The following is a 20,232-nucleotide window of genomic DNA, read 5'->3' as shown; positions in this document are numbered from 1 at the left end:
GTGTGTGATAAATCAGATCAGCCAAGATTTTTATGAAGAAAATATGCCATACAATGTGCATACTCCACAAGACAGAGCTTAAATTGCCCTGATTTTACTATGTTGCTATGATGCCTAACTGAAAATATAAGGTTTTTTTCAAGTAGTATTCTTTGATCAACTAAAAAATTAGGTTAAAATCTGAAGTATATTCTGCCAAGCATTGCTGTATGAGAATGTAAGCAAGTTTGCACTTAAAAATTTTAACTGTGTTGTTTGTCAAAATTGCTTTTTGGACAGCTATATCATTTCTCAGTATAGTTCTTTCTGAAACATCAGAGACATACAGGAGATACAAACAGGTGTAACTTTTTTTTGAGCTTTTATATACTTCATTATTATGTGGTACAAGTTGGAAATGTTTCATTTCCAACCAGCCATGCTATTTGTCTGTACTTTTCTCAATGAGTAAAGAAGCAACTGTTGTTGAGGGCAGAGGGAGTATCTCTGCTAATGATTTGCTCATGTGTGTGCCAGATGTTGTCTATTTACAGCAGCTGTAATGTTGGCACAATAAGCACAGTTCAATAAAATTCAGCTTTAATGCAGAAGATTAATTTTCTAAGCTTTTAACAGATGTCTTAAACAGAACATTTTACTTGAACAGAAACATTAAACACACAAACATGGGCCATAAAAGGGAATGCTATTTCTTACTGCACTTCTGAAATTAGATTTTGGGTTAAGTACAACGGTTTATCTGTTGATCCCTAAACACGCATATTTAAACTAGTTGTCTTGGCCATATAAGTTGTTGTGTGACCTGTAACAAGAGAGTCAAATGACACACAACTGATAAAATGAGGGAGATATCATAAACATTAGAATTAGTGTATTCATTCTTCAAAAGTGTTCTGCTTCCACAAGTCTTGGAAAAATCTGGTACTGACATACTGGGCCTGTTGCAATCTGTTGCAAAATAGCCATTGACTTCAATTAGGCTCAGTCTTTTATCAAACATCTTCTGTCAGCAAACCAAATAATGAAGCACAAAATTATTTTATTTCTTTCCTTTTTCTTCCTCGCTGAATGTAGTTTTTGACACTTTGCCTCCTGCACACTACAAAGAGACAATGAGCACTATACTTGTGTGGATTCAGCAGTCAGAAACTAAACTCTCCATGCCTCAGGTTGTGGTTGCTGAATATGAAATCATGGAGCAGAGACTCAGGGAGCTCAAGGTGAGTGATCAAGCTGTGGGAACAAACGTCTCAAATGAAAAGTTTAGAGGAACAGCATGCAAAGTTGTCATGATTCTGCTGAAACTTTCACTACAGATCTTGAACGAATTATGCCCATTCGGGTTTTAGCCAGGGGCTTCAGGACACTGTGGATACTTACTTATATTGATTCCTAAAGTTAAAGGATTGAAACTGTTCATCACCATTGAAACCAATTTTATAAGATATTGAACATGTTAAGGAAAAGCCTTTGGTTGTCCCCATGATATATAAAATATTCCTTTGATGATAGTTCTGGTAGTTAAGTATAGATTTAGCTCATTTCATTTTCCAATGTTGACATGGAAACAATTGTGACTTGCAAAATGCAGCACGGGCTTTGTCAGATTTCCTGTCGGATTTACAAGCAGACACAAATGTGGAACAAGTTTTGCCAGTGGGTACAAACCTTCCCTGCATTTCAGTGTTTGATATTGTTCTACTGTTGGATGGCTAATGAGCATGTTGTTGGATGGAACTAGTAATGCGCATGCAGAAATAAAAAGTAGAATATAGAAAAAAAGTTAGATGCAGAAAATTTGGGCTAAGAATTGCAAAAGTTTTGAGAAGACATTATCAAAATCTTTGAATCATAGAAGGAGTTTAAGTTTATTCTTTTTCTCCATGTATAGTCTGATACTTTTGAAAGTGTAATCATTAGGGCCACAGTAAATTCCTATCTCAAATTAATGAAGTGTATGTGGATCATCTCTATTAACAAGTATAAACACATCTGGTTATATTCTCAGGTCAACTGAAAAATCTACTTTCTAGTTTGTGTGAGAAAAGCGATTCCAAATTGCTCAGTAGAATATGTCATTGGATGTTTTAGGAAAGGTGGCCTATGTTGTTAGTTTTCAGTGCTTTCTTCAACAGTCTCGCCTGTGTTTGTGAAACAAAGGGAATTGCCTGGTACATGAATCGGGATACTATTTGCTTCTTATTCATAGGCTCTACAAAGTTCTCTGCAAGAGCAGCAAAAAGGCCTGAACTATCTCAGCACAACTGTGGAAGACATGTCCAGAAAAGCCCCTGCAGAAGTCAGCCAAAGATATCGATCGGAGATTGAGGTGATCCTTGGCCGCTGGAAGAAATTATCAGCGCAGCTGGTGGAACATTGCCAGAAACTTGAGGAGCTTATGACCAAACTCCAGCGATTTCAGGTTAACCAAACTTTTACAGCCTTGACTACTGTGTGGTGGCTTGTGGCTGTGAGACTAGCACAGAATGCATTTGTACACCTCACGAAAGTAACTCCAAAGTGAAATATCAAAAGAGTACATAAAATGTATTTTGGTGGGTCCAAGATTTTACTTTGAATTCTGATTTTGTGGCTGTTTCTGCCTATGTTGTTTCAATAGCAAAACTTTGATTTCAGTGAAATTGCTACTAATATTGCTCTACTTACTTTTTCAATGTAGCTGAAGTACTTTTTCATGCAGCTGAAGTAGCTGTAACCATATTGACTTTAATGGATTCACTTGCATAATTAAAGTGATTTGTAATATAGTAGTATCTTGGCAGCAGTTGCCAGAAAGCAGATGTGTATATGACTTACACAATTATGTGAATTTCAGGTATTTAGAATGACAGCATTGGAACCTTACATTGTTTCTCTCATTGTGAAGATCTCCTATTTACACTTATTTATAAATCACATGTATCAGCATTACAGGGGATTTCTATGACTTAGATGTTATAAGATTTAAAATAAGTCCATTTTAACATATTCCTGTTCTATTTCTATATAATTTCAAGGGACAGATTTCAGAGGAATTCAGATCAACCAGTCACAAAAATGGAGAAAGTATTTTTAATTTTTTTAATTTGTTTTTCTCTCCTTGCCCCCATTCAAATGGACACCTGCATACTTATGGGGGATATCGCAAAGAAAATTCTGAAGGTTGAGGTCCTGCAACCATATTCAAAGCTGTTTTCTCACAGTGTGTTTCTTTTCAGTGTTATCACTCTGTATTTCTCCTATTGACATCAAATATTTCTGTCCTTGGCTTTGGTTTGCTGGTAGTAGCATATGATACATGATTAGCTCCATGTTGTGAATTATAATACAATAGCATGTGAACTGTAATTGTTACTTTCAGCTTAATTCAATAGAGTTGTTTGGTCAGGAATAAATTTTTTGTCAAAGTATTCTTACGCTTCTGCTTCTGTAGAGGAAAAAAACTTTTTAGAAAAGAAAGTAAGTACTCATTATTCTGTTACTCTTCATCAGTTTTTAGATAAGCAAAATGGACCAAAAAAGGAGGAAACATTTTATCAGTACCATTTATAATTTAGCTACTGAAATGTCACATTGCTCTAAATTGTAACTTTGGCTCCATAGCTACATCCCTGACGTTTGAAGCTGGCCATGAAATGAAGTTTAATGGTATGGTGGGATAACCTTGGCCAGCAGCCACATGCTCCAGCTGCTTTCTCACTCCCGGTCCTCAGCAGGACAGGGAGAGAAAATAGGATGGAAAAGCTCTTGGACTGAGATAAAGACAGGGAGATCACTTACCAGTTACCATCATGGGCAAAACAGGCACAACTTGGGGAAAATTAAAATAGATTTGAGTAGTGAGAAACAAAGACAAAAATTAAGACAACACCTCTCCCCCTCCCTCTTTTTCCTAGTCTGCACTCCATTGCTTTACTCTTGTCTCCTCTCCGGCCATGGGACACAGGGAGATGGGGAGTGGGAGCTGTGGTCAGTCCATAACAGCTCCTCTCTGCTGCTCCTTCCTCCTTGCTCTGTTCCCCTGCTCCAGCCCGGGTCCTCCCACAGGCTGCAGTCCTTCAGGAAATATCTGCTCCTGTGTGGGACTCTGCAGGGGCTGCAGCTTCCTTTAGGGCACATCAGCTGCTCCAGTGTGGGGTCCTCCATGGGCTGCAGTGTGGGGTCCTCCGTGGGCTGCAGGTGGATATCTGCTCCACCATGGACCTCCATGGGCTGCAGGAGACAACCTGTATCACCATGGGCTTCACTTCATGGTCAGCTGTGTCCTGTGGTGGGTCCATTGGAGGCAGCTGGAACTGGCTGTGTCCAGCACAGGGCAGCACCTGGCCTCTCCTCACAGAGGCCACCCCTGCTACCAAAACCTTGCCACATAAATGCAACATAAATAGGAAAACCAGAAAGTGGTTTTATCAATAGTATAATGAAATATTTGCAATTGCACAAAACAGAGCAATACACTTTTCTCGAGAAATTCAAACTTTTGTCTTCTCCTCCCCCCCGCCCCCCCAAGTTTTCTGGGTAGAGGTTTAGAGGTTCCCCCGCTGCTCTTCAAAGGAGAAAGTCCTGAGCATCAAGACTATGCTCTGTAGAGCATGTATTTTTAAAGCTATGTGAGCTATAGTTGTATAAAAAGCTTAGCCTTTATATTTATTGCTGAAGTCACTGTAGTACACAGTTAATATAAAAGTCATTGTCTTTTCAACTCCTTGAATGACTAATCTTCCAGAGGATAGTGTTAGCTGTTGCAATTTATGGAATGTGTCAGCATGGGATACGATGAAATCAGTGTCGATAAATAAAATGCATTTACAGTCTGATTCAAAATGCAAGTCATACATTCGATCTTCATTGGTAGCTGGAGACTGGTCCCTTTTTAAGTAAATCCCATCAGATCTATATTTTGCAGCATTAATAAATTATACTTAAAGTATTCATGTAAAGGTATTAAAGTTTCATCATGAAATATGATTCCGAACTATTTTTACTGACTGATAATGGAATGCACAGTAGATACTTCAACAGTGTTTTGATAATTGCCATTCTGAAGTATACTGATAATTTCTGTATGATTATTTTTAATTCAGTTCATTTTCCATGGTAGCCTGTCGTTACTAAATATATCAAGCACATTAGCAAAATATTCCCTTTGGTTATCTATCTCATAATAGTACGTACACATTTTAGGGCACAGTCTGTATTCTAATGAAATGTCCTTTTTTGTGCTTTAATTCAACTTTGCATTCAGCATACAATATCAATATGTACTTCACTGGTAATGAAAACAGTTTGATGAACAAATGCGTTATAATTTGCCTTTCAAATTTTTGCCATTTATAATTTTGTTAACACGTGCATCTACTTGTTTACCTAAGGTGGCGTTTTAAGGTAATTTTAAGTGACATTTTAAAAATCTCATTCTACCTTTCAAGGTATTAGATTATCAGTGTAATGTTGCCTGGGACTGGTAGGGTTCCCTCTTTGCAAGCATTTGGTGGTCACCTTTTTTTTATTATTTGCAAGGGTTAATTAAAGACTATGGAAAACAACTTACTGATTACAAATATTCTAGTGCTAGAAACAGTAAATGAGAATCAGTCTCTGAAATGACTCATTGAGTCATTATATGATTTTAGTGTCTGAAGTGAACTACTGTTTCAATTACTGTTTCAGTTACAATTTTTTTTTCATTCTGAGTAGTAAGGGAGTTTTTCTGTGTTGTGTTCTGGTAGAGAAATAGGCAGTAGAGCATGCAACTTCCAAAAGGAGCCTGAAATTTAAATTGAAGCACAGGAGGATTTGATAGGTGAGCCTGAATTAATTGCCAAGTATGAGTAGTCTGACGCCATACAAGGAACCAATGAACATGCATGCAGCATCTAAACACATATGCTATCTGGAAGGCATAAACTTGTAAGCCAGAGAGCTGCCCGCTTGTAGACACATTAAACTTGGGCAGAAGTGGTCAACGTGCAGGCTAAAGAGTCGATGACAGTCCCAGATAAAATTGGGCTTGCTTGTTTGCTGTGTTTGTATTTTTCAGGCAGTTCAATAATCCTGAAATTACATTCCAATGAGTTTTAGTCATAGTGCCAAGATGAATTACTCTACTGCCAGTCAGGTTCTGTGCGATGCAATAAAATGTCTTTTTAATAAACAGAATGACACTAAAACACTGAAGAAGTGGATGGCTGAAGTGGATGTTTTTCTGAAGGAAGAGTGGCCTGCCCTTGGTGATTCAGAAGCACTGGAAAAGCAACTTGAGCAATGTACAGTGAGTATTACCTGCCTGCTTGGCAATTATTCGATTCTTCTCTATGAGCCTAGCTTATACAGATGTTACACAAATGATTAATGTTCCTAAAAATAAATTCATGTTGTAAGGGGGTTGTCTTCTGCAATGTATTTGAACCTCCTGCATTTCCTGGGTTTGAAGGAAAATTCTCTTAAAAAATTGGAAACTTTAATACAGAAAGGAGGCATACAGTGCCTGTATCATTATGTATTTATAGCAGGAGCAAAACATCAAAGAGGGTACTTGCAGCAAATAATAAGTTAGTAGCCTCTTAAAATAACTGTTTATTTGCTTTGTTGAGTTTACAAACATTGCATGTGTATTTGTTGTAAGCTGTGTAATCTGTGCCAGAAGTTCTTTTCCTGTATCTATTATTCACACATGATTTACAAGCTCTTCTGACTGTACCGAAAGAACTTGCAGGTATTGTGAGTTATATTCTTGGTTTTTTTCACTAAACTTACAAGTTCCAGGATTTTGTCCCAGCAGAGTTTTAAAGCATCATGAAGTATTGATACTTCCATCACAGGGTTTACAAATGCTTCTGCCTGTCCCAACAGAGTGTGTAAGTGCAGTGAATCTTGTAATCCATGATAGTCCCTGTCCATGTGTTCAGTGGTATTTACAAGTTCTGTAAATGTTCTGGCAGGATGTATAAATATTATGAAACCTACATATTGATCTTACACAGCTACAAGCTCCTCAGACTTTCTCTCTTACCCCTTATTTAAATAAAAGATGATTAAAAATTATATAGGACAACTCTTTTCTCTACAGAGTAGTAAATTACATGTAACTCCTTTAGAGTCTGTCACCTGAATTTATGAAGAGTTCGCACAAATATTAGCCATTACTGTCAAATATATAATAAAACTACCAAAATCTTCATCATCTTTTATGTGTTTACGCTTCCAGCCTTTTCCACTGTGTAGGAAGCCCAGGTAACATCTGCAGCATTGAAGAAAGGTTTAGGAAATAAAATTGGAAGTGGCAATTTAGAACTACCTCAGGGCTTAAATAATATTCAACCACAAATAAAATTCTAATAAGCAGACATAACCAGAGAATATCACCATTCAGATCATTTTAAGGAAGTTATCAGGTGAATTACCAACCCAAGGGTAATGCTGGCATAGTTAATAAGATGGCTTCACAAATAATTTTCCACCGTTATGATGGGATGCTCTTTCACAAATGTGAATAAAAGATCTAGGCATTGTAATAGATATATGTAATATAACATTATATGAGTGTATATATATAGCATATACATAACATTTGAAACTGACATATTTTGCAAATGAACTTCAGCTGATGCCACATTACAGCTGCTCATTCCTTTTTTATTTATTTTCATAGTTAAGTCCATTAATTGCGCTCATTTGACTGAAGATCTGGAGCAAAGACATGTTAGAATCTCATGTAGACACATTTTGATAGGGATAGCATATCTGAAAATTTGTATGAATACTGCTTGCCTAATCTTCTGCTATTCCTTTAGGCTTTAGTAAATGATATCCAGACAATCCAGCCCAGTTTGAACAGTGTTAATGAGGTTGGGAAGAAAATGAAGAGTGAAGCAGAGCCAGAATTTGCTTCCAGGATAGAGAAAGAACTAAAGGATCTCAATGCTCAATGGGAACACATTTGCCAACAGGTATCAAGTCTCCCGCTGTGACTGGTTCATTTTAAATTAATAATCAGGTTTCTCATTAGCAGAATTTGTCATCCTATGAATATCCAGTATATATGAAACTGAATTTAGACATATTTGGTTCACATTAATTAAACTTCTATTTTAGAAGTTTTATTTCGTATGTAGCAATACATGTAAAGGATATTTCTTTATGTTATAATACAATATCTTACTATTTTTATAGCAAAGTTATATACTAATATCTTAGATCTTAACAACAATGTAATTTATGGCTCCTGCAAAACTAGCTTTCTGAAAGTGGTATATAGGCATTTGCGAAAAAATGAAGTTTTGTATTTAGTGTTACATTTTCTTTTGCGTCATTGTACTCACGTGTCATTACTCTAGATGAAATAAGACATTAAAGCAGTGAAGAGTTCAGAATTCAATAACTTGGAATTAAGAGTATGTGCATATATGCATGTTTGTAATTTACAGTCTCCAATGATCACACAAATTTGAGAGAATGGGGCATAACAGGAAAGGACGGTTCTTTTATTTTAAAGACATTCTTAATAAATAATTTCACAGATTAAGGAGGTTAAAAATACTGTTATTTCATTGATGGCATTTAGATTCTTATTCTTTGTGACAGTTCAAAGGAAACGTCTTTCATGTTGTATTACTTTTGCTTTTTTTCTACTTGCTCATTCTATTGTCCACCTTTTTTAACGAATATTTGCATAACAGTAAAACTATTAACTTTCAAGGTGGTCTGATGTTTTCTAAAATTATTATTCTTCACTTTACATGTGAAAAATAGCCTCTGTATGTTTTTGTGATAAACATAGTTATCAAAAAAGTTGATCTTTGAAATCTGTAAGACATTTTATTGATCCAGAAAGGATTTGGAAAAGTCAGCTTGAGTTGAAATACATGCAGTTAATATGGCTGTGAGAGCTAAGAATTGGCATTAACGTACTCTTTCCAGGTGAAGGGAGATTACCCTCTCTTCTGGTGCTGTCACCGAGGAAGAGGCAATTTTGCAGGGCCACATATGCTTCTGCTTTTATACTTGTTGAACATCGCCTTTTTATTGTTACTCTGTTTTGTTCTGTAAAACAACATTTATATAGAACAACATCTAACAGCCAGTCCTCAAGGATGAGTAACGAAACCAGTAGCAGTCAGAAACTAAGACAAAATACTAAGGCACAATTCCTCCTGATGTTACTGAAAATAACATCTACTGAAGGGGCATCACAGTGCAGGATGTTGGAGTGATCAGCTCTGCAAGCCCAACTCTGAAAAATGGCACCAGTGCAACTGTTTTTGTTGCAAACTTCTTTATACCATTGAAAGATGGTTCAGCTAACGGCTCAATCAGTTATGGACAATTTTGATAGGTTGATGCACAATTTATAGAATCATAGAATGGTTTGGGATGGAAAGGACCTTAAATATCATCTAGTTCTAGTTCTATACATGAGCTATATAACATAAGTTATATGATCCCTATATAGTGATTGGGAAAGGATTTAACAGCAGTATTTTTCCCTTTAAGATAAGTGGGTTCTTCCAGTAGGAGATCCCTTTTTTACTTACCTATTTTTAGGATATACACCTTTCTGAGAGATTCAATAATGATCTCATCAGTAGAAGAAAATACGCATATTGCTTTATTCTCTAGCAAGTTGCATTCAAACTGGTTAGAAGGTCATCTGACTTTCGAGCTGGAGACCCTCTGGTTTCATCCTTGGATACACTTTCAAGGTCTCCTGTGGTTGTTCTTTTTACTTCTTTTAGAAGATAGTCCCTGGGTGATTTTTTTTTTCAAATTTGTTTTCTGATGACAGCCTATGGTGTAGAGTTGTGTGCTAGGATCATTAAAAACTCATTCTGCACAACAATGACTCGCCAAAAAAAAAAAGATGTATACGTGTGTAATACTTTCTCGATTACCTGTTATTAATATCTATCTAATTACTTGTTAACATCTGCCTAATTACAGCGATGTTATTAGTATAGGATTTAATTTGGTTCTTTTCAGGCTAAAATATTGTAACGTTTGTACACTAGCCTTGCTTCAAGTACCATGTAATGTTTTCTTTCTTAAAGGCCCACGCTAAAAAGGCAGCATTAAAAGGTGGTTTGGATAAGACAGTGAGTCTCAGAAAGGATTTGTCAGAGATGCATGAATGGATAACACAAGCGGAGGAAGAGTATCTGGAAAGAGATTTTGAGTATAAAACACCTGACGAATTACAGAAAGCTGTTGAGGAACTGAAGGTAAAAGATGACCTAATTCCTTGAGCTGTGTTTAAAGTTCTTTTTGAAGCTTTCATTGTAAAGAAAGTCTACTTTTTCTTTTAGAAAAGTGCCTTTTGAGATCTACTTGTTAGCCTAAAATTTAAAATGTAGGTGGCTTGAAGTAATTTTTATTTGGAATATGTTGGAAGATATTTAATCTTTCACAATACTGCATTTCTTTTTTTTTCTCTTTGATTTATTGAATACTTGATTTTGATGCACCTTCAGCATTCTTTTACTTAAGGAATAATTCCTAAGAATCAGGTGTCAGCAGCAGTTAACTGATAGTCAAATCAGTTTTATGTCTTCTCCTTATATTAGAGAGAGAGAAAAAAAGACTTAGGACTTCAGGATGCATGTTGGTATGTACTAAGTATGCATGATTTATTATTTCTTTAATATAGCAATATAGGAAGAGCATATTTTGGTCTCAAGTAACTAATGTTCCTTTCATGTGGGATGAATATGGCCTTTGGACAAAAACACTAATTTGTGATATATGCTCAAATATACTCTTGCTCAGCCACTGGATGTGGGCTTGATTTTTATTTCATAGGCGAATTTTTTGGCCTGTGCTATTCAGGAAGTCAAATTATATGGCCTTAACAATCTATCCAACACTTTGCTCGCAAACTCTTCATTGTCCATAGGGTTTTGCCAGTGTTTGAGAGTATCTGACCATGCAACTGATGATCTCTTTATTTACTGACAAAAATGACTTGATGCCAGTCAGAATATATGGAAATATGTGGAACAAGTTCGATTCATGGTAAATGAGACAAATGTATCAAAAATAAACATCTGCTCTAGAGATACAGTTCTTTTTTAGTAATTAAATAACAAAACTCAAATTTATACATTGCACTGCATAATAAAACAGGTAAAATGTATAGTTTTAGACACAACATCCATTATGGATTTCTTAGTGAATATTTTGTACTTCCAGCTGAAGTACAAGTATGTTCAAACTGTGACACCTTGACCTATGCAGATAACCAGATCATTTGTCATGCATCCCTTCACCTGCTCCTGATGATCCTTTCCCCGAAGGCTTCCAGCCACCTCTCCTGTCACAGAACAGGCAAAATCTGGACCAGAACTCTTTGTTCGCCCTGCAGCCCATTTCTTCCTCCAGCTAGGGAAGAGGAAAGCCAAGAGCAACCTAGTAAACTTTCTCTGGAAACGACAGCCTGATCCCAATTATTCTGGTTCATGGACTTCCTCAGACTCAGAGAGAATGAAGGTTGTTGGGAACAAGGTTTCATTTCAATGTTTTCAGGACAGGGAGTTCTCATCTTAAATTCCTGTGAAGACCAGTGTACACTGTTGACACTATGTATACCATCACTCTGTTTCCAGTAGTGATATGACTCCAGTCATAGACACCATCTCATTGTAAGCACTCGGAGGAAACAATGCTAGGTATGACAATTATATCTTATTAATGAGATGGCATAACAAGGGAGTAGCAACTACAAGAGTAGCAAAAGGTGGAGGAAGAAATCTGGGAATTGGATTGATCAGTTGTTGTGGTTACATAGGCTAAAACAGGGAAAAGTGGCAGGTTGGTGGTTCCAGATCAGTTACATAAGATTTGTTAATTATTGGTTTTGATTCACCATCCATTTGTGGTTCTCTGTGTCCCTTTGATCTTTATATTTCCTATGTCTGTCCTTTGTTAAACTTCTTTGCCTAGGATCTAACACAGAAAGTGCTGTTTGGGGGGATGCTCCCTTTTCACTTTGTCCTCTCTTCAGGTTAGGTTAATGTTCACTGGCAGTGAATAATGGCGCTGATTTTTCTATCCCTGTAAAGTGAGAGAATGAAATCAACATTAATGCTCTGATAAAAGTGTGAAATATACACTGGAGAAAAATTATTTTCTCAGTTTCTCTTTAAATTCAGGTTGATGACAGTGGCAAGGAGAGGAAAATCAGTCAGAAGTATTTTCCTTTTTCTCTGTCTTGCTGCTTGTGATTGTACCTTTAAACCTGGGTACATGAATTTGTAACACAACAGATTTTTTTGTCATTTGTGGTTCATAAGGTATTATGGCAAAGGTATTTGGAGCATTTCGTGGAAAAAAAATAAAATACTGAAATGTTTTGCTATTCTGAGAGCTCCAGAAAAATAAATAGTCATGAGAAGATGTTAAATTGTATTGAGTATTGTGTATTGGCAACAAAATGAAAAAAAAGTTTTTTGGATACATTCAAGATTATGTCAAAGTCTGGGAATTAAATGGCTCTTGGTTTTTTTTTTTTTTGTTGTTGTGGGGTTGTTTGGGTTTTTTTCCCTCTGACAGAATTCTGTCAGAGAGAATTCTAACAAAGTTATTTAGAAATAAGTTTCCTTCTTAAACCAGGACTACAACTTTTTTTTTTTTTTTTTTTTTCAGAGAGCAAAGGAGGAAGCCATGCAGAAAGAAGTGAAAGTGAAGCTTATTACTGATTCTGTGAATAATTTTATAGCAAAGGCTCCACCTGCAGCTCATGAGGCTTTGAAAAAGGAGCTTGATGTTCTAATTACCAGCTACCAGCGACTCTGCAGCAGACTGAATGGAAAGTGCAAAACTTTGGAGGTTTGATATCTTGTCATTATATTTATAGCCCTTCTAACTGCAAACGTAAGGTAGAGAACAAAGATGTATTATCCTATGAGATCATGAGTAGCCCAAGGCTGTCCTCACTTTATGAGCCATATACCAAATACCACATGGTATGAGCCGTATACCTAAATCTTTTTGAGATTCATATATGCTGGAGAGTCATATTAAAAAAGAAGCCTCAGAGATGGCTCTTAAGTGGGAGACAGCAATGGCTGCTCAGGGTTCTTATCCCTCCTGAGATTAAGCCAAGCGTCTGACTTCTGTAGCAACCCCATGACATTGTCTTCATCACCTCCTCTAGACTTCTTTCTTCCAAGGCTAAGGATTTTGATTAAATGGCCCTGAAACTGGAGAGGTGGTATTATCTCAGCATGGGAACAGCATTTGATCTGCTGGCAAGCTGAATATGTCTCATGCATTTTGAGTTTACTCTGCCATTTTGGCCAGCTCCATTACAGATTCTTGCCATAGGACTATTTGCATATTACACAGTGGTTACAGTAAATTAGGTATGATTTTTTGTTATGATCTAACTTACAATAACTAACTTCATAGAGGACAATTATTTACCTGGGTAAAATTTATCTCCTCTACATTTCACTGTGGGAAATTAGGTGTGCAGTCTAAGCTGGTAATCTATATTTCCCCTGATCATTGATATTGTTGTGTGATAATATCCCTCTATAACCTCCTCCTAGACCGATACTTATATCTGATATGACCAAAGTTAGGTGAGATGAATTGCACTCTGGAAAACTTGATTTACAAACAGCCTAATATATCTCAATAAAATTATTTTAACTTTTACTAACGAAAAAAGGAACAATGAAAAGATCATTTATGGGGAGTTTAAATGTTTTGCTTGTGTGTAAAGTGCCATTTTTATCTGCTTATTTAAGTATCTTTAAGCACTGTAAAAATATATTAGACAATAATTTAATACCAGGAGAATAAGAACATAATTTCATTTTACAACATTATGTTTAGTACTGTAGCACTTAAGTGGTCTATAAATTGCACTAAATGTAGTTTAGAATTAATTTCCATAGAGATTTCAGTCAGAATTCTTGAAAGCTGTGTTTTTAGACATTTTATGAATCTGTGCTTTAAGTAACTAATATACAGAATATATAAGCAACCTAACTACATCTTGTAATAAAGACATAAACTTCTAGCATGAGTCTTTAAAAATTCTGATAATTTGTATATTTATATATTACAAGAAAATTTTACAGAAAAGCATATAAAGTGGATAATTCATGAGACAGAAAACTGAAGTGGTGTTTTGCAGAAGTGTTCATTTTTTCATGTTACCTTCTGTGGTTTTGCTCTGTTTAATCAAAATGTTTTGGTTGTGTATTATATTTATTTGGAACATATAAATACTGGGGAAAAAATCAACTATATGGCACTGTAACCATCAGATATCAACCATGTTGTTTTGGGGATGAAGCCTGCAATTTTTTCGATGTTTTAATAAGTGAAAGTTAGCTGTGAGATTTTCAAGCTCAATAAACTTTTTTTTTTCCCTCCATCAGGAGGTATGGGCATGTTGGCGTGAATTATTGTCGTATTTGGATGCTGAAAATAAATGGTTGAATGAGATTGAACTGAAACTCAAGGCAACTGAAAATATCCAGGGAGGTGCAGAAGAGATTTCTGAGTCTCTAGATGTAAGTGCTGACTTAAATAATATCAAATCACATGTATTGATAAATTGTAATTCACATTACATTCAAAACAAACTATGAATCAACATTACACATGAGCAAGGTGCAGAATATTTGGAAAGTCCTACGTTCTCACTTGATTCAACAAATGAGGTTTTGAATTTGAATCCACCTAAGTGAAACAGAGTAATTAAATGTTTTATGCCTGATGTCATAGACAATCTTTGGTGACAATAAAATACATGTTCTTAAAAAACACGGCCTCACTTAAGCCAGTCAAAAAAATGTTGAAGATTTCAGAGGGAGCAAGCTTTCATCCTAGCACTGCAACTCTGTTTATTATCACTTAATTTTTATTCATGGAACCTTTCACATTTGTAGAAATTAAGTTAATACTCTTAGTGGATCAAAATACAAAACATTACACTGATAATGCATTTTTGCTGTTGAACTTCATCCATTCAGATACTCAAGCAAATTTTTAAGTACACAAATACTCCCACTAAACTCATTGGGCATAGTCCACGTTTTTAAAATCAAACACCCAATTTATTGCTTTGTGAAAAATCTTTGTTTTTGCTAATAAGTGGTATGGAACATTTGTTGTCAAGACATGGGACATTGATATTTTTATCTTTCCTCTCTGCTTTTGCTGCGTATGAAGTGTGAAGTTTCTTACTTACATTTTTAAGGGGAATTGTGATTGCTCTGTAGAATCTTATTTGCAGAAAGGAAAACAAACTACTTTTTTGACCTTGTTTCAGTCTTTGGAACGTTTAATGAGACATCCAGAAGATAATCGCAATCAGATTCGGGAATTGGCTCAGACTTTAACTGATGGTGGAATCTTGGATGAATTGATCAATGAGAAACTTGAGAAGTTCAATACTCGATGGGAAGAACTTCAGCAGGAGGTATATTTAATAATTGACCTGTCCTCCCATTAAACAGCTGACAGTCTAGCACCGTTAAAAAAAAAAAAAATATTGTTGGTATAGTTCCTAAACAGTACAGAAACAAATACTTATTTTAGAAGCGGATGGTTTGCATAGGTGTGGTTGCCTAACTCGGGTAGGTAGCAAAGCACCACATAGCTGCTCGCTCGCTCCCTGCATCTCCTGGTGCGATGGTGGAGAGTACTGGAAAGGCAAAAGCAAGAAAACTCATGGATTGAGACAAAGACAATTTAATAAATGAAAGAAAAAAAGGAAAAAAGCAAGTGATGCAAAACCAATCACTTGCCACCCGGAGACTAATGCCAGCTAGTCCACAAGCAATGGCAATTTTGGAAAACTTCCCCCACTCCCCTTTTATTGCTGAGCATGACTCTGTGTGGTGCAGAATATCTCTTTGGTTAGTTCAGGTCAGCTGTCCTGTCTGTTTTCCTTCCCAGCCTCTTGCCCACCCCAGTCTACTCGCTGGGAGGGGCAGAGTGAGAAAGGGAAGGCCTTGGCACTGCGCAAGCAATGCTCAGCAATAGGCAAAACATCCCTGTGTTATCAACACTGTTTTGATCACCAATCTAAAACACAGCACACACGGGCTGCTGCGAAGAAAATTAACTCCATCCCAGCCAAAACCAGTGCAATAGGTAACCCTAAAATTCAAAAATTGAAGTGACCATCTAGTGGACTTAATCTTCAATTGCATATTTAGAGATGCTTTCTCTGACAAAACTCTCACTGAGAAGAAAACTATTTTCCAAATTGTATGAGTAACATTCTCTTACAGATATATTCTTTACTAAACAATAAATAAGTCTTTGTATCAATGAAGGATTTTATAAAGACACTTCAATATAGAAACATGTTTAGCACAAGAAGAGTCAAATCTAGCAATATGCTAGATTAGCAATCTTTGCCACAGACTCCGTGAAGAAAATTTTACTAATTCTTTGACAGATCCCACTAATGGAACAGTATACTTTTTGCTGGTAAATCAATTCAAAACTGTGATACTTGTGCATGAATATTTACTTTTAATACTAGGAGTTTATTTAACATACGTTTGTGTGTGTACTAATACAAATGTGTGTGTATGTGTATAATGGCAGGACCAAACAGAATTCACCAAAGAATTTTAAGATAACCAAAGGATACATAAGGAAATAGCTCAACTACTAGTAGTTTACTAGTAATGAAGATGGGGACAAACTCTAAATAAATGCAGAACAACCTTACAGGGCAGAGTAAAAAGGCAGTTAAATTACAGAAGTATTCAGTGTAAATAAATGAAAAGTGGTACTCATGGAGGATTTCTGACTTCATATATGAAATTGTAACTTTTTAGCTGACTGTTACTGTTCAGAAGGAAGATCTTGGAGTTAGGAAGAGAAATACCAGGAAGATGTCAGCTCAGTACTTGGCAAAATATCAGAAAGGAATTATTAGGGAAAGACCTAGCAAAGGACACAGAGACCCTCTTTATGACTGAAACCAGAACATGTTCAAAGATGAGCTACAAAGATGGTTAAAATTACTCAGTTTAAATGATACAAACAATGCACAAGTAAAGATTTTTGGAAAGCAGCTATGTTAGAATGATAAGAATCTACCATGACAATAATATTTTTGCTTCTTTCATAGTGCTTGAAATGTACTTGTTCTTGAAAAGAGTGGAAGTAAAAACACTACAATAAAATTTAAGGAAGGGTCCTCAGCTCTTCTGAGCTTAAACTTGAAGAATGGGGAGAAAAAGAGCCTGGTTCCTTCTACTAACTACCTGATGGTAGGGTAGTTCTGGTGCAGTGCAGGCATTCACATAGTCCCATATTGCTGGACAGTGTCATAATGGAAAATTAAACATAACCTTCTGTATACCTGCTTTTTTTTTTTTTTTTTTTTTTTTTTTTTTTTTTTTAAATTACATCTAACTTCTGTTTGAAAGCAGATACATTCCCTGGAATTCTGCTACTTGGTATCTCTTGGTTATTTCGTGACTTGGAGGAGAAAACTGGGAATATACAGAGGGCTTCCAGTGTGTGAAAACAGGACTTTCAAATAGTCTTGCTGAGTGATGGATGAATACTATTCAGTCTTCACAATAATAGGCATTAAATCAAAATTCATGTCAGCCTCAGGGTTTAAATGTGGAAAATACAACACGATGTTGTGTGATATTCTGGAGACAATTTGGATGAGTATATAAGCAAAATGTATTAGAAATGTATTCACTGCTTTCCAATTTAATTTAAATATAGACAAAAAGCAGGGGGGCGGGGTAAACCCTCCCCCTTCTTTGAAAGCTTGATCTGATATTTAGTAGTCAAATAATAATGGTGAGATCTGTATATGAATATAAGAGCTGTAAAGAAACTGTTTCAATCACGACTCAGTCACACCGCTTCTTTACTGCATGTTTTCTACAACAAAGTGCTTTATAAATTTTTCCACTGAAGTCATACACTCTTTTTCATAGATTCCTGACACTGAATTTTCTGCACTGTTTGTGTAGCCCTGTTGAAATCCAAATAGCATGCACTCTCCTTGCATAAAAATACATTGCAGGCACATAACATTATTCAGCTTGTGTTCAAGGTCGCTTCTACTTCAGACAGACTAATAGGCTATCCTAATGTGGTTAAGTTATTTATTTTTATTTGAATAATTGTGTAGGTAATTATCAAGACAATAAGCTCATGTGGGCAGAAACTGATATGTGAAATATTTATTCACTTCTAATAGAGCAACCAAACCAAACCACTGCCATATGAATGATGCTGCAAGACAACACAGCATTGCTACTGAGATAGAGATTCATTTCTAAAGGCAGATAATGGCTTTATGTTTGTATGCCTTATCTTCTTTAGTTAACAAAGACTGAGTGTGTTTAGTTTGCTGTTGAACATCTGGGGCTGATCGATAAGCGGCATATACCCTATCTTTACTTTTCAAGGACTGATTCACTTACTTCTCTATATATTAGATCTAAAAAACGCTGTTGCCTGAAGAACTTCAAGCAAATATTACAAGTGGCTATCCTCCTCTGTAATGCTGAAAGTGATTTACATCCTGTCCAGCAAACTTAAAAAATGTCAGTTAGATATTCTTGAGACTACACTTGCAAAAAACTGTATAAAATGTTATTGTTCAGATGGACTTTACACTAGATTCAATTTTTATTCTTGGGGACTTTCTCTCTTAATTTCTTTTAGGACTCCCCTTAAGATTACCCTTTGTTTCTTTCAAAGAGCACACATTCATCATTTGACACAAATTTTCCATTTTGTTCTCCTCTCAAGAGGAGAAAGAATTCTTCATGGCCCATCTCCATGTGATTGCTTTGAAGGCTGCTAAGAGGGCTGCTTTTACAAGCTCTGAGGCACTCTCTGTCTGCAGTGATAACCTAAAGAGATAAAGAAGTCCCCCTTGGTATAGTTTGCAGGTTTGGAATACAGCTGCTCAAAGATGAATATCACTTTGGGGTTGAAAGGTCAAATATTTGTAGCCACTTGCTTTAAAAACAGACTGTGAAATATTACTAGAATTTGCAGAGGAATTAGTTCTAGCTTGGAGGGTATTAAAAATTCCTGGGCCCCAAATGAATGCTTTGAATGTTAGAAAAGGTGTTTCTAGTTTGCCTAAATACTAATCCACTCTGATTCCAAAAAAAAGCAGAGATTAACACATTAACAATTTGATGCAAAACATGCCAAGATGTTGCAGTATATCTCAGACACAACCATTATAACACCAAGGATTTGGGTTAAATTTTAAAGTAATTTAAACAAGTTAAGAAGGAAATTCAAAGTTAAAGTTTTCTAACTTTTTACTGTTTAACTTTACCCTGTGGTAACATTTCTCAATAATTAGAAAGTATAACTGAGCCAAAAAAAAAAAGAGCTGACATATTTCTGCCTTTTTTAACAGTCCCCTTTCCATGAGCTGTAACTTATAAGTTAATTAATGAATTTGCTTCTGCATTATAAATACATATGCCCTGTAGTAAAAGTACTATAATTTTGGAAAGGTTTTGTTCTATTTTTCTCCCACAGTGAAACTACTGAGTACTGCCTCAACAACAAAACTCTGCTTGGTTTTAACCATAAAACTCTAACGAGCATCTTGGTAACTGCATGTGTGACTAATGTCATTAAATACATGAAAGGTATTATTTAAGGAAAAAGTGGCAATGTCTATAGCTTTATAACATTCAACATCAAAGAATGGGCTGCGTTCATAAGTAACTGTTTGAGCACCTCCAGCTTTCCTGATATTTGATCACCTCTCAGTGCAGCCTTTCTCTTAATATGGAATTTTATGTGGATAATAGGCAATGTAACCATTTCCTGCATTTACCATTGATCTTTGTTAAATTGTAAACAGATTTATGCAATACCCTATAACATAAAAATTAAATGTTATGCTTAATCATAAAAAATAACTAAAAATCTATGAAAACCTGCAGAGACTTTAATAAAAAAGTCAGTCCATAAATATTTTTTCTTCCCTTTCATTCTGATAGTGCCTAACAGCAGATTTTTTTGTTTGTTTTTATTTTCCTTGACAGCTGTCAACATTTCACTGGCTCAGAAATAATTAAACAGTTGGTTATTTTCCTGAGATTTCCTATTTAGCAATTAACTGTCAGACATCTCCCTTTAGAGACCAAAGCCTTCAGCTTTATTGACTATGATCTGATAGCAGAGCTAGAGCTTCCTGTTATGTTCTCAGATCCATTTATACACTGTGATGTTAAACCATCTATTTCTTCCACA

At 35.8% G+C, this 20,232-nt stretch overlaps 1 protein-coding gene across 5 annotated transcripts in view; it reads left to right on the top strand.

Moving 5' to 3' along the window:
- DMD (dystrophin) overlaps nt 1–20,232 on the top strand; it is a gene marked incomplete at both ends in the record, with an annotated part of 1,307,865 nt that overhangs the window by 566,743 nt on the left and 720,890 nt on the right. For all 5 annotated transcript variants that reach the window (XM_082303865.1, XM_082303861.1, XM_082303862.1 and 2 more), the window contains 8 exons: nt 1,075–1,220; nt 2,210–2,422; nt 6,158–6,271; nt 7,794–7,949; nt 10,047–10,217; nt 12,637–12,819; nt 14,385–14,519; nt 15,281–15,430. In XM_082303865.1, coding sequence (XP_082159991.1) covers nt 1,075–1,220; nt 2,210–2,422; nt 6,158–6,271; nt 7,794–7,949; nt 10,047–10,217; nt 12,637–12,819; nt 14,385–14,519; nt 15,281–15,430 — 1,268 coding nt within the window. The remainder of the gene's footprint in view (nt 1–1,074; nt 1,221–2,209; nt 2,423–6,157; nt 6,272–7,793; nt 7,950–10,046; nt 10,218–12,636; nt 12,820–14,384; nt 14,520–15,280; nt 15,431–20,232) is intronic.

Source organism: Platalea leucorodia (genome assembly GCF_965183815.1).
Source record: "Platalea leucorodia genome assembly, chromosome: 2".
Taxonomy (NCBI): domain Eukaryota; kingdom Metazoa; phylum Chordata; class Aves; order Pelecaniformes; family Threskiornithidae; genus Platalea; species Platalea leucorodia.
This window is presented reverse-complemented; position numbering and strand designations above follow the sequence as displayed.